The following is a 15,071-nucleotide window of genomic DNA, read 5'->3' on the forward strand; positions in this document are numbered from 1 at the left end:
CCCCTTTGTTGAAACAAATATTAGTTTTATGAACAACAGTTTTTGCTAAATGAAGCAATTGCTATAAACAGGGTACAAATCAGTGTGTTTAAATCGAATGAGGTGGATGTCGTTGAAATATGCACAAAAGTACCGGGGAAATATTTTGAAGAATCTGACAGATGTAAGAACTGAAACATTTTTGTCTGAAACTATGAAAAGGAAAGGATTTAAAGTAGTTTTCCCTCCTGACAGATAAAACTTGCACTTGATCCACTTTGGTATGAGGAAATGTCATGGCTCTGTGACAGCTTGACCTTACAGAGGAAGTGCAGGACCTCCTGATTCAGGAGAGCAGCGTTTAAGGTGCCTGCAGATTCTTTAGTTGTAACTCCTATAAAAGCTCCAGATACAGCCTGGCTTTTCTTAAAGCCTATGCAAATTTAGTAAGAAACCTATTCTGTTTTGGTATATACAGCATTTGTATAATTTAGGGGGTTTGGAATGATTTACAAATATTTAACTCAAATCTGTGCCTGCTCGCTCGCTCGCTCGCACACACACACACACACACACACACACACAATATATATAAATACATACTGTATCTCCTGCAATGAACCGGAATCCCATCCAGGGTCTATCATCTCTGCCTTAGGGATTCTGGAATAGGCTACAGACCCCTGTGACCCTTAGCAGGATAAGTGATTAATGAATATGAAAATAAAAATACACTGGCAATGTAATATTCTTGCAAAAGCATCAAAAGGAGAGCACTGCATACAAGACATTTTGAAAGAACTTCTATGAAACTCTGAGACGTACACATCCACTTGTGTCCACTACATAAGGGGACTCATAATTGAGTTGAAGTCAGAAAGCTTGTGATGTCTCCAGCAATGACAGAACGCATATTTAACCAGCAAGTGCTTCACAATACCCATTGTATCACAAGGAATACATTTGTGTGCACTACAAAACCCTATGCAAATCTGCTTAAACAGCATCTGTCTCCCAGGGTCTCTGTTTGCACTGCAGGTGCTAACGGTGTTTTATTTGTCCCGATTACTGTAATTTACATAGAACATACACTGGAACTGTGTTAACGTTTTCCATAAAGGCCTCGGTGAGCGGTGGGGAGTCAGTCTGACTTGTTGTGATACTAGTGTAAAAGAGCAGCTACTGAAAAATCTTTTGTCCTTCTCATATACCATGTATATTTTACAGTTAATGGCATCTGATGGCAGCAGTTAGTAAGCATGGGGTATAGACAAAAGGTGAGACTTCCAAACTGATGCTGTAGAAACAGAATTATAAATGCCTTTAACGGTTCAGGTTTGCCAAAACTTACTCTTTTGCCATGCGTCTGACAAATACATATTACAATTCTTAAACTTCTTCTGCTGGAAAAATATACAGCTGTCAGATTTGTACATCCAACTGGAAGAATTAGCTCTCAAATGAGATATGTCTTTGGGCTAACGTGACAGAGATATAATTGACTCTTGTCCACTAAATAGATTAACGTTGCTGACATTTTTAAGGTTATACTTTTATTTTTGGTGTGGTACATGACTGTTCGTACATTTACTCCAAGCCCAGAACCTATGTGGAGTCACACTACGCTCCATTATGCATTAATCGTGAAGACTAATATTTCAAAATGAAAATTGCATCAAGACTACTCAAGCCAAAGTCTTGTGATAAACATCAGTAACCTCAACACTAGATTCTGTGATATCAGATGCAGCAGTTTTATGCTCAGTGTAAACTAAACAGCCCATCACCCAGGAAACACTCCAGCTATCCTTAACCAAAAGGACTGACTTATTTTTATAGAAAGAGGAAGAACCGGCAGACAGCTGGTAGCGTAGTGGTTAGGGCTGCTGTCTTTGAACCCAAAGGTCAGAGGCTTGATCTCCACCTCCAGCTGTAGTACCCTTGAGCAAGGTGCTTACCCTAAATTGCTCCAGTAATATTATCCAGCTGTATAAATGTGTAAATAATTTTAATCTCATAATTATGAGGTTAACATTAAAAGTCACTTTATAGAAAGGCATCAGCTAAATTAATCTATGCAATGTAACTGATATGATAGGTGAAAAATCCAAATACAGGCAAATACTATAGGAAAAATTCTAGTCATTCATTCAACATTACCTGTGAGATTTGGGGAGGAAAAAAGGTGCAAGAGGACAATGACCCTAAACATACAGCAAGACCTCTAAAGAAACAGTGGAAGGTGAGCATTTTTGAATGGGAACACCAATGCCCAGGCTTGAGTACCACAGAAATGCTGGTAAGAGCTGAAAACTGTAGTCCACCAATACTCCAACTCAGCAAAGGTGGACAAAATAAAGGAAAAAACAAAACAAAACAAAAAAAAAAATTCATCCAACATGTGAATGTGCTGAGCCCATACCCACCTGTGAAGCTGCAACTACTGCCAAAGGCCAAGCTCAGAAATAATGATTTGGAGGGGCACCAATCCCTTTTCTATTGGTGAACATTCCTTTTCAGGGGAAAACTGACAAAATATGTTCAATTTGTCAATGAAGGGGAAACATATGATTTCCAGGTATTTTGAATGTAGTGTACAGCAAAATCATGTGAACCCATTCAAGACGATTTACAACTTTCTGAAAGTAGTGAATGTATGTGTACAGGACTATATATAAAAACCAGGTTAAAAACTCAATGCATCTCGGACAAATCAGTTAAGGGAATAAAAAGCAATTAATCAAGAATTGCTTTAGAATTTATTTTACAACTGAGGGGAAAATGAGCAAGCCAATGCTTTTATTTCTTACACTATTACTGATAAAACATTGAAATGTATAACCCATTGTGCATTGCTCTTATATTTTCACATATCATGCATCAAAACAGATGCACGCATATTTAAATTCATTTTGTAAACCAAGCTTGAGGACCTACTTTGTTATTGAAAACAAAAAGGACATCTTGTGGCTCTGTTGTATACATATATATATACATACATACACACACACACTTTTGTTTCCTATATATAAAATGACAATATAAAAGTTAAATGCACACAGCAGAAAGAATGCTGAGTTGTTGCAAATGGAAAGATATCAGATGTAGTTTTAGACAATGTTGCTGATTTTATATATGTATATATAAAACCAAGATTTTAAATTTTCCTTTTTTTTTTTTTTTTTTTTTTAAACAGGTTGAAACTGAAGCAGCACACTATAGAAAGATAAACTTGTACCAAAGCATATATTTGCAAATTACTATAAAGTGATACTTTACAATGAAATTCAATGGTATTATGAACATTAAAAAAAGATCTTGCATACTTTGTCCTTCCTTAAGTAGATTTACTGAACCAAAATGGTCAATTTAAATATCTTTTCTTTCTAAAAGGTTTAGAGTATCTTTTTTTTTTATTCAGTACGTTACAGTCAAAAGTTCATTTGCAGAACTAAACTGACCATGGAACTTAAATGTAACAGAATGCCAGTAAGCCCTGTTAAATTAAAAGCTAAAATTAAATCGAAGTGATGCACACTAAATAAAAACTCCTTACAAAATAAACTGTCACTTTTTAAAGTGCAGAAATGCTACTTCAGTCTTCATCAAAAGAGCTGGCCCATGCTTTTTTTTTTTTTTTTTTTTTTCCTTTTTTTAAACTATACAGATAATTTAAACTCACTTATTTTACATAGCCTTCTATGTTTGCCTTGGGAACCATTACTTTTCAAGGAGGAGAAGAGGAAGAGAAAGAAAAGAAAAAAAAAAAAAAAAAAAAAACTTCTGTAGAGCATGGAACAAGTTGAACTGCATGTTAAATCTGGATTTACAAATTACATGCACAATTTGGACAGAGATCATATAAATATATTACAAAATAAGTGACAAAAATAAAAAGGGAATCAAAATAAGCAAAAAAGTCATGGTCCAGTTAGGCAGTTTTACAGGAGAATTAAGACTGATTTCAAAGGCTCAGTTCAGGCCCAGTGCAGTACTGTGATTTAGTGCAACGATTTAATCAGTCATACACAGCTGCTCCACACCCCAGTTCTTAGAGTTTCTCTAACTTTTCTAGTTCAGTGACATAGATCAGGTGGTCCTCTGGGGACTTGCCGTGAGTTTTGCTGAGGTGCAGTTTGACTGCGTGCTTGCTGACGAAGGTCCGATTACACAGCTTGCACTGGAATATGGAGCCGGTCTCATCCTCAGTCAGGCCAAGAACCCCGAATGTCTTGTCAGTTATGACTTTAGAAACAGCCTGCTGCTCCCTTATGAGGTCTATTGACAGTTTGGAGAGGTCCTTTAGGCTGAAGCCTAAGTGTGACTCTAAGTGGTTAATATACGTGGAAGGAGTCCTGAACTGTGATGCACAATCATTGCACAGGAACACCGGCTGGCCAGAGTCTATGTTCTTCAGGAACTTGGTCCCACCTGTCCGCCTCAGTTGGTATTTTACATTAGCCAGCCAATGAGAAATGGTGGTCATGGAAAGACCAGTGAACTTGCAGATGTGTACCCGTTCCTGGGGACCCAGGTCAGTCATGATGAACTTGCCCTCTGAAGTCTCCCGCAAACTTGAGGCAAACTGAGCTTGGAGGATAAGGAGGTGCTGGGGATTCCAGTTGGACTGTCGGCCTTTCCTCTTCTGGATAGGGGACAGCTCCTCTAGGCCGTCTTCAAATGCGCTGCCGTCTGCATCCGACCTCTCTGAAATAGAGGAGGGAGTGGAGGATTTCGGTGTCAAGCGGCCAGTGAGGTTCTTTACCATGTCAGAAATGTCCATCAATGCATTTTCCCTCAGAGGAGATGAAACTGGTTCAGACAAACTAGGCAAGATGGGCTTGCTGCTGTTCCCACTGCTGCTATTGCTGCTGTTGTTGGCTGGAGTAGAGGAACTGTTGGCTGTACTGCTCGTGTTTTTGGATTTTGTCAAATCCATAGGCTGGTCATCATTATCGTAATAGTATCTGTTAATGGATTCTGTTTGCTTAACCTGAGTTGGATTATACATTGGCTTTTCCATCATGCTGTTGCTGATTTTGTACAGCATTGTCAGGGGGTCCAATAGAGGGCTAACAGGTTTTAATGCCTTGCCTAAATGTGTGTTCATTATGGACTGCAAGGCGCTGAGAGGATTGACAAACGGTTGCTCTGGTGAATGGTCTGTAATGATTCCCAAACTGTTACAGCCATTGCTAACAGGTGATTTTAGTGCATCGGTACCATTCTTTATGAGGTTATCAACCTGGCTCTCTTTGGCATCCCTCTTGTTGACTGACTCCAGGTCTGCGCTAGCGCTACCGTTTTTTGTCGGCTTCATGCTGAGGTCATCTGGCTTGCTTGACTCCTTCTTCTCTTTCGGCATGGGTGAAGGAGACTTTGTTGAGATGGGTTTGCACTTGTCAGAAACCTTCTCTTCCTTCTTCACAGAGATTTTCCCTGTCACCTTTTCTACCAGTTCCTCCATGGCTGAAACATTGCTTCTGTGGTGAGGAGGAGGGGATGGGCTATCAGGAGTGTGGATTGCTGTACTTGCATCAGACGCCAGAGATTTCATGCTGCTGTTGAATGATGGTTGCACTTGGACACTTTGCACAACTGGTAAGGAGGATTTCACCGGGCCCTGGAGCTGATAAGCAGCGTGGATACTAGGATAGCCACCCCAAGTAGGTGTGCCAGTCTGGGCCTTGCTGATTGCACTGGACACTGTGTTTTCAAGGGACTTCAGGATATCAATCCCCCCTTTTGGGGTTTCCTCCAAGTCCTCCTCTCTCAGGTACTTATAGGAAGTATTTGTTTCTGTTTTTTCACCAGGCTCCTCCTTCTCCTCTTTGATCACTTTCTCAGGTATGGTCACCTCCATTTTCTCTTCTTCTGGCTCCTTCTTCTCTTCAGAACCTGAAGAGTGTATTGGAGAGTCAGGCTGAGATTTGATATTGGAAACGGGAAGCCGAGTAGTAGTGGGGGGAAGAGGGATCGACTGAATCTTTTCTTCCACCACAGGATCAAAAACCAGCTGCTTACCCTTTTTTGAAGCAGAATTGGTTACTTTAAGAAAATGTCCTGTGACCATCATATGGGCAGTCAGCTGTTGCAAGGTATCATGAGAACTTCCACACTCCATGCACTTCAATATTTGTGCCTTGCGTGCCTCAAATTGCCAAGTGTAGCTGGCACCATTCTGATAACCATAGCGATTGTTAGCTGTCACATAAGGATTTGCCAGCTTTGAGTCTTTTGTGGCCTCACCTAAGGGGACACCAGGTGTGCTGTTAATGGACTCTGGGGAGCAGGGGGAGACCAAATCTTGGAAGGCTCGTTTTTTGGTAGCGGGAACCAGCTTGGAGGCAAGAGCCGGGACTGGTTCTTTGAGAGGCACTTTCTGGTAATGTTTTGTTTTAATCATATGGACACTCAGGTCTTGCAGAGATTCAAATGAATGTCCGCAGTACATGCACTTCAGCACTTTCTGTGCATCCTCTTTGCCTTCCATCTCCATCAGTGACCGCTTCCTGGGCTTAGACCACTTTTTTCCCCTGTCATCATCTTTATCCTTGTTGTCATCACGGTAGTGACCTGTCTCATTCATGTGGACAGTGAGGCCCACAAGTGTGTCATAGGCAGCACTGCAGTCCTTGCAACGGAACTTGCTGGCACCAGTGAACACAGGGCCATAGAGTTTATTGTTTTGCCTATACAACTGCACGGTGCTGAAGAGGCTGGGCTCAGGGAGAAGATGGTAAGGGGTATGCTGTAAGGTTTTAGCTAAAGCAGCCTGATGCCAGTCATAGGCAACACCACTACCATTGCTAGTGGTACTGTTGCTGCTGCTAGCAGTGGTGGCAGTCGTGGTGGCATTGGCACTGCTGCTGTTAATGAGGCTACTGGTGATGTTGCCACTTCCAATGTTGCTGCCGCTGCCACTCCTGCTGGTACTGGCGCTGGCCTGCTTGGCTTTCATGATGTCCATGGTAATGCTGGACCAGGAAGCGTCCGAGATCAGGTTTGCATAGACTGCTTTCATTTTTGCCAGGCTGTCCTGTATAGCAAGATCGTTGTCAGTGCCCCTGGTTTCCTCTTTGTCTTGACCTTCCTTTGAGGAGGTGCTTCTGAAGTCAGCCAGCTGATCACTGGCATCGCTGAAGGGTGAGCCATAGCCAGCATCTGGGTTAGTTGTGTTGCTGAGTGGAGAGTTCTGGTAGCTGGGCTGTTCTTTGCCCTCCTCCTCTTCGTTGTAAAGGAAATCTGCGTCCTGGCCGTCAAGGGACAGGCCGTCGTCCTGCAGCTGCTCATCATCAATCTTAGCTGCCTTGAGCTCATCCTCAGGCATGTAAGCTGGAAAAGAACACACAAGGTTGAACAGTTGAGAAAGTGTCATAAAAGTAGTAGTCCAAATAACTTGTGTACAGAGGCCTTTGGTGTCTGTGTGTGTTTAATGATTCTAAGGAGATTTGTCAATAGTCTTTACAGGGGACACTGTTTGCAATTATAAAGCAGCAAATATCCATATCTTGATTATGACAGATTGTGCCCTTAACTGGTGAGAGTTGCAATGGTATTGAACATCGCAGCTCAGCAAAGGTAGAGGTGTGCAGAAAGAAACATCAGTTCCTCCCTTCAACGTGAAAATACGGGTGGGACGTTATGCCACACAAGGAGATAAAATGAAATGTACGATAAACTTAAGATGCAACACAAAATTTTAAACGGGGAACCTACTGCAGAGTATTTGTATAAAAATAAGCAATAACTAGCTCTGTCAAAAGGTATGCACATTAAACAAAGGTGCAACTTCAGTGAACTATTACTGTTTTGAATGGTGTGGTTGAAAGCACAGTCCAATGTTGCTGATGCAAGCACAATATTGCCTTAAAACAGTTAAATGTCTTAAATGAATAATGAATTATCCTCTCAACCAAATGTCATAAAATATTAATGTTAAGTGTTTCTTATCAACCTCTCACCTGTCCCTCTGTGGTAATCATTCACAGTTGTTTTTCATAATGTGGGTATGAAACACCCTCACAAATTCATACATGTCCTGATGTAATTACCCGGTCAAGTACTTTGCACGCACGAAGCTATCCAGTATTAAATTGCAAGTGATGCAAGAGAGATGCAAGAGGGGGGAAAAGGCCTCCAACATCTAACAGTTTTTTTTTTGGTCTGAAATATTGAAAAAAGGTAAACTATTTTTTTTTTTTTTAAAAACAGGTCTGGAGTCAGTTGTACAACAGCCAAATACCCAACCAACAGAAACCCTCCCAGCAGAACAATGCTAATTATCTTTCTCTGCTGCCAAACGTTCGGTCACAACCAGCAGATAACATTGCTCAGACATGAACCGCAGCCTAAACTGTAGGACTCCATCTGCTTGGGAAAAGGGCCTTTGCTGGCTAAGCTGCTTTGAAGGCCTTCATATACAGAAGTGTATACTAGAAAACCAGCCCTCAAATTAACCTCATATCTAGATACAGAAAAAAGAATCTCAAGCAGAAAATGAATGGATTCAAAATATACTCAGACTTTAGACCTGAAACTTACTGTATCAGCCAATGTTCATTTTTAGTTACAGAAAGAGGCCACAGCATTAGACTGACTTTGATCCATTCTCCTTTCCCACTGTGGTGCTCACAAAGACCAGTGAATTATTGCCAGATATGTGGGACTCTGCTTACAGAAGTTGAGTTGGCGATGGAAGGGAAAGTTCTCTCAGCGTGTCGCACAGAAATTTAAGTGGAAATGACATGTCATGTTGTCACGGTCCATGCTGTACTAAATCGCAAAAGCGTCAAGTGTTCACTGGTAGATGGAAAAGAGGGAGGGGAACCGGCATTTTACCTTTAGAGTCTGTCTACCCATGTGTGATCTGTGAGCACATTACCCTCTCATTCTGTTGATGTCTGTCCATCTGTCTCTTTATTTGCACATACTGTTAGGTCCCATCCGTTTGTCAGATTTCATACTGAAGCTCCATTTCCTTTTCACACTGAAAATTAAATTATGGTGCTAACACGTTTTTAAAAAAATCCACATTCCGAAATGCTTAAAGCGCACTACTTTTACAAAATTCATGAAAAGGAAGGTACATGGATGTTTATTTTGTTGAAACCTCTGAAGAAACCTAGAAGACAATTTCAGAGCGATTTCACAAGGACAAAGATAAAAACAGCAGAAGTACACTATGTAAAGGAAGATCTACGTGTTAATAGAAAACAAGAGATTGCTTGAAATTCTTGCCATCTAAGGCATAGCAGCAGACAACACAGCAAATGATTACTTGCCACAAAATAAACAAGTGATTTGCATAATCAGAAATATCCGAGTACTAAGTGCCTTACATTCCCACAGACCTACCACATGCTTCTGATCTTTTACTGAAGATGGACTGGACATAAAACACCACCACCATCACAAAGAGAGCAATAAAAGCAGATCACAAATGTGTTCAAAACAAACCCTCCAGCCCCTGGCTGGATTCTTATTGCTCTGAGAAACACAATCAGATGCTGTGATTAAAAAGAGAGGGAGGGGAAAGACAGAGGAGAGGGGGAGGGTGGGAGCTAAATGTTGGTGCATTGCACATCTAATTACCGTTACCATAACACTTCCTAAGAGGCGTGTGAAAGACAAGGGGGAAAAAAAGGGCCAATTTAAGAGAAACATTCAGACAAAAGGAAAAGTTACAAATAAGGATTACGACACTATGGTGAACAGAATAAAAATGGGAGCCAGCACCTCCCTTGCAACCCCCACCATAAGACTGGTGTCCAGGGATGGCAGTACAGCCTCTCCTGATGAAACAGATGTGCTGTCAGCTTCAGACAGTGCGGAAACCCGTCATGTCCTAATCTAAGTGGACGTATTACCTGATATTTGCAGGGCAACATTCTGAGGGAGCCTGGGAAAAGCTAAGAAAAAAGCGCTAAGCTGCTGCGGCTGACTTGTGTTCCAGCGCATCACTTCTGCGTGTGTTCACAAGTCTTATGTGCCAACCTCTTCTAAATAAGTCAGCCATCACAAAATGGTTCTGAATCCAAAAGTGGATGTCTTTTACCACCCTGGAAAGGCTGATTCCTATTTTCCAAAAAAAAAACACCTCAAACCATATTAGTCACACCATATTTATCATTGTAATCTTTAAACAACAAAAAATATACTGTATACACTTATCTACCCATAATTCATGACAACACTGAAGATAAGCAACTATGAAAAAGAACAGTTCTAGCGCTGGCTTTGCTATAATTGGGAAGAGCTGACACCAAAACTAGAGTCATAAAATCTGACGGGCGATTGTTCCTCTGTGTCAGAATCCACATCCGATGGGAAAATAGATCTCTGCACAACTACTGGATCAATGATATCACCATATTAATGCAGCATCTTACTTTAACAACCAATTGGAAATTTGAGCACTGAACACGTGATAACAGCTTGAAAGCATCAGAAGGAGGGGGGGGAAAAAAAAAAAAAATCACTTCTGTTAAGTGAAGCTACAGTGCCACTAAAGTGCAGGAGAGTGAACTGTGGCTTAACCTGAAGGTTGCTTGGTTAAAGTCTCAAGAGGTGCCCTGCAACAGAACACTTAAGGTATTGTATCTGAACTGCTTTTGAACAAAACAGAATTGGACACAATACATAACAATGCAGTAATGGCCAATAATCCAAAATAATAAGCTGTAATAAACTTACGAGGGGCAGGGGAAAAAGGCAAAAAAAAAAAAAAAAAAAGGTCTTTGTAAATTTCAACAAGAAAATAAAATTGCAGAAATGCAAATGTAGAATAAGCTGCTGCATCAGGCCTTAGCAGGCAGCGTAAGGGGGGAGGCGAGAGGCAATTGTTACCGCCATGGGCCCGGCGACGGCTGGGGTGGCAGAGTGCGGCCATCTGCGTCCCAAAAGCGGCTGTCACTTCGGGTTGCGACGGTCAGGGTTGAGCCAGACAGGTGACACCCCGGCAGGACACGACCAGGCCTCACTGTCACAAGCCCCAGAAATCAGTCCGACAAACTAGCTGGGTCAGCCATCCGCCCACCCTGACACAGACCTCCGACATACAGAGGAGAGGGCATCGCTGCACTGGTTCTGCACCATTCTTTTCCTCGCTAAAAGATAACGGAGATATTATGCTTATCTGTTTCAAAATATGTATACTATACAAATTTAAAGGAGACATAAGGAACACTAAATAAAACCGATATTTTAAATTAAAATTAAATTCATGCTCACATAGACTAGTCGAGGAGAATGACCAGATAAATTCAAAGAACATGTTTTTAATGCTTCTATCTTGGTGGTATGAAGTGCCTGATGGGAATAAATGTGGGGAAAGTTAATGTTCATGCTGCTTATTATAGAGGCTGAGGTTACAGGACACAGCTCTGTTTGTGCTACGGCCACTTGTGGAGGAACTAGCCTCTGCGGATGCAGCATCTTCTTCCACACGCATGACAGACCTTGTTGACTGCTATGCAAAATACACCGAAATTAACCCAGTCAGTCAAATTTTCTGTGCCTTAATGCGTTCTCACAATGAAACATGCAAATGGGATTTCAATGGGAAAGAGAAAAAAGAATGATAAAGAATTAAAAAAAATTACTGTAAAACAACAAGTGTTTCAGAGAAAAGTTGTCCTGTCAGCTTTGTTTTCTTCTTGAGGGTCTGCTGGTTATTAAATCAATAAAAAAAAAATATCTGTCGGACTCATATTGCTACACCATTTGGATGGTGTCAAGCCTAAATAAACCAGATCAGAAAAATAGCAGGAGAGGTGGGGGGGGGGAAACGCTATGAGATGAGACCATTCAAACTGTAACTCACAAGGTTGCTGGCCGACCTGAGCGTTTATTTATTTATTTACTTCCTTCGTTTTGGAAGAGGGCAATCAGAGCAGTCATTTGTGGTGCTAATGTCCAATTCAGCCTGCCTTCATTCTCCTGATTTAGGTGGTCAGAGTGGTTTTGGAGCAGGCAGAGGGAGGCTGAGCTGTTAAGCAGGCATTTTAATGGGAAACTGGCAGTCTTATTTCTTTCCTAGATTTGGTTTGTCACTAGGTCTCCATTACATGCCACTCAGCTTTGATGTCTTTGGACAGGGCTGATCAAAAGATGTCATTTGACCTACACAGCATGGCAGAAACTTGGAGGAGGCTCACGGAGGGATACTCTGGCTGTAAATAAAATGACATTATTATTTCCTCTGTCCTATCATGTAGAAAAGCCAATTATGGTAATGCACTGCATGTCAGTGGAAATACAGCAATCGTTTCTGGGGCAGCTAATGCAAGGCTTTGCTGCCGCGATGCAGCCGGCCTTGGCGGCTCACGAGCTGCAGAAGGCAGCGCTGCTCCCAACACCTGGCACCGTCTGCCTGGGCTCACATACGCACTCCCACATTACACAGCCCTACTGTATTATGCCTCCGCAGGAAGCAAAAAGCGTACCATTTCCAGCAGACCGTTTTATGGTCATTGCGTTCTGTAGAGAAACGACAAAAACACCGTTAGAAACAAAAAAGTGTGGAAAACGTTCATCTGACATTATGACTGCTTTTTTTGTGTTGGTCAACAAACCACTCTGTCAGATTTTCTATCTAATGTATATCACACACCACAAACAAAACCTTTTTAATTCCATGCAAACTCAATTTCAGATGGAGTGCTTTGTCACTACCTTCCACATGGTCACTTTAGTTTATTTTTTTTTTTTTTAAACCCTTACAAGTATATTGTGGAGATTTCTGTATGCTCAGGCCTCACTGCTTTGCAAAACAAAAAAAAAAAAAAAGATGTTTATATTGCAACGTAGTACCTGCACATTAGCATTATATATATATATCTCCTTAAGAACTCTTGCAAAAGTCAACCCACCCTGCTTCCCGTTCCCTTCCCCTTGTGGAATAATCCACCATATGGCAGAATACCTCCAGGGCTGAAAATAACTGGTGCGGCATTCCTGCTTGCAATACAAATTTATCTTTGTGGCTTAAAAACTTCCGGTAACACAAAACCGTATCGGCACATGCAGACCAGAAGCTGCTCTGTAAATACATCTGGCAGCACAGAAAATGCCATCCAAGGCTTTACATAGTAAATGCTACTAGAATGAAATACCACAACTGAGTGGAATTTTAAACTAGTTAAAGTGATCTTTGGAGAATAATTATCTGAGGATTTCTCATTTTTGCTGGACCTACAAATTCCTAATCTGCATCAGCAAGTCATTATCAGGTGCCCAAAGTTTTCCTACAAATATTGGTGAACTGTTAACAGACCTATACTCTCGACTTATTCAACAAGTCGTGTTCCAGTCATTTGCAGTACATATAAAATGGGGATCACAATGTCATACGGTTTTTCGATAAAAGTAAAATTTACAACTACAGAATTATATGTTAGATGAGCGATTTGGATTTATTTTTTACACTTTGGAGAGTAATACAATTTTAAACACAGACAACCCACACAAGCTCTACAGGCTACTTATGCAAAATACAGCCTACTTCATCATTTATTTTTTAAAAACCCTAAGGTCGTATAACACACTTTCGCCATCATTTGCAAGTACATTAACTCACCGGCCATGTGACAGCCAAATTATGTTAATGGGTTCCTGAAATGGGTCAGATAGACAATGCATTTTACAACAATGTCAAACAATGGGGAGGAAGGAGCGAAGGGAAGTGACAGCACGAGGAGAGCACGGAGCAGCCCATCTCGTGCTGCCGTTAGACACTTTAGTAGAAGACAACCACGTGAGGCAAGAACCCAAACCCTAACGGTAGGGTTGAACTTAATGCATGGTTGATTGCGGCTTTCAGAAGTGACACCGCTGGAATCTTATGAAACAAATAATTAATGGGCTAAATCAACTTATTACAAGTAGTTTAAACAAATATGGATAGTTGAATAACAGATTATCTACCTCTGGGTATCCCCGTGCTCTGTTAAGTGCCTCATTCTCACTGTGCAGTGTGGAGAATTCGGGCTGTGATTTGAAAGGGTCAAGCTAAGATGTGCTCCACAGCTGTTTGGGGAATTTCTGAAAGCACTAAGCAATATAGTTGAATGTCCTACAAACTGTACCCTTACATTCGTCTGTGGGCAAATTAATCCCTCCGGACTTTGCATACAGCGTGCCTACCTATGAAGTAATAAAGCACTACCAAAACTAGCCTGTTTAAATCTTGTCAAATTAAGAGAAGTACAAAACACAGGTACAAGTATTGACATTCAAACAGCTAACTGATTATGGCACAAACTGTAGCGCTATAACATGGTAATGTTGAACCGCTGGCGTAATTTGTACAAATTTGAAGTATTTAATTACATACATATGAAAGTGCAAAAAAAAAAAATTGGGTTTTTAATGCTGAAAATTGAAACGAGTGTTTACTAATTGCAAGGTCACCCGATTGCCGCATGTCTAAACGGTTTTTCAAAAATGGCATAAAAAAATGTAGTATTTCCTACTACAGTATTTTCAGGTGTCCCAAAGGTGAAATACCAAGCGTTACTTTTTCCAACTATCTGGGAAGAAAGATCATGGTGGATTTTTCCCCTCCCCAACATACAAGTTGTAACAACAATGTTTATACACAGAGACTTGTTTGAGTTGGTGACTTTACTCTCCCTGTGCAGTACACTGCCCGTTACGCCACAATCCATGCAGCAGTATAATTCTCTCTCGACCAAGATCAAATCGTAACTCAATCAACACGGCATCACATAAGTTCTTGAAATAACATCCCCAAAGCTGAGTGAAGAGCTGTCTTACAGCTTTGTGATAAGTCCAAAACAAATCACCAACTAAAGCTAACAAATATCCCAATTACCATACGCGCACACACACACACACACACACACACACACACACACACACACACACACACACAGTGTATATAAACACACATCCAGCCACATGCACACAAAATAGTATAGTAAATGGTGATTGCCTTTGTGCAGTATGGATGTGTGTCTCTGTGTTACCATTTAGCCACACCACTCAATTTCAGAGTGACAGGGACAGTTCACACCATGTTTGGTTTACTCTGTCCACTTATACAGGCACATTTTCTCCACCGAAGCCCT

General features: G+C 41.1%; 1 protein-coding gene across 1 annotated transcript in view; it reads right to left on the reverse strand.

Annotated features, from left to right (window-relative positions):
• Positions 1 to 3,284: 3,284 nt before the first annotated feature.
• tshz1 (teashirt zinc finger homeobox 1) overlaps positions 3,285 to 15,071 on the reverse strand; it is a 30,042-nt gene continuing 18,255 nt past the window's right edge. The window contains exon 3 of the mRNA XM_018750284.2: positions 3,285 to 7,314. Within this exon, the coding sequence (XP_018605800.1) occupies positions 4,031 to 7,314 (3,284 nt within the window). The 3' untranslated portion in view covers positions 3,285 to 4,030. The remainder of the gene's footprint in view (positions 7,315 to 15,071) is intronic.

The sequence above is a fragment of the Scleropages formosus genome, chromosome 23 (genome assembly GCF_900964775.1).
Source record: "Scleropages formosus chromosome 23, fSclFor1.1, whole genome shotgun sequence".
NCBI classification, from domain to species: Eukaryota; Metazoa; Chordata; class Actinopteri; order Osteoglossiformes; family Osteoglossidae; genus Scleropages; species Scleropages formosus.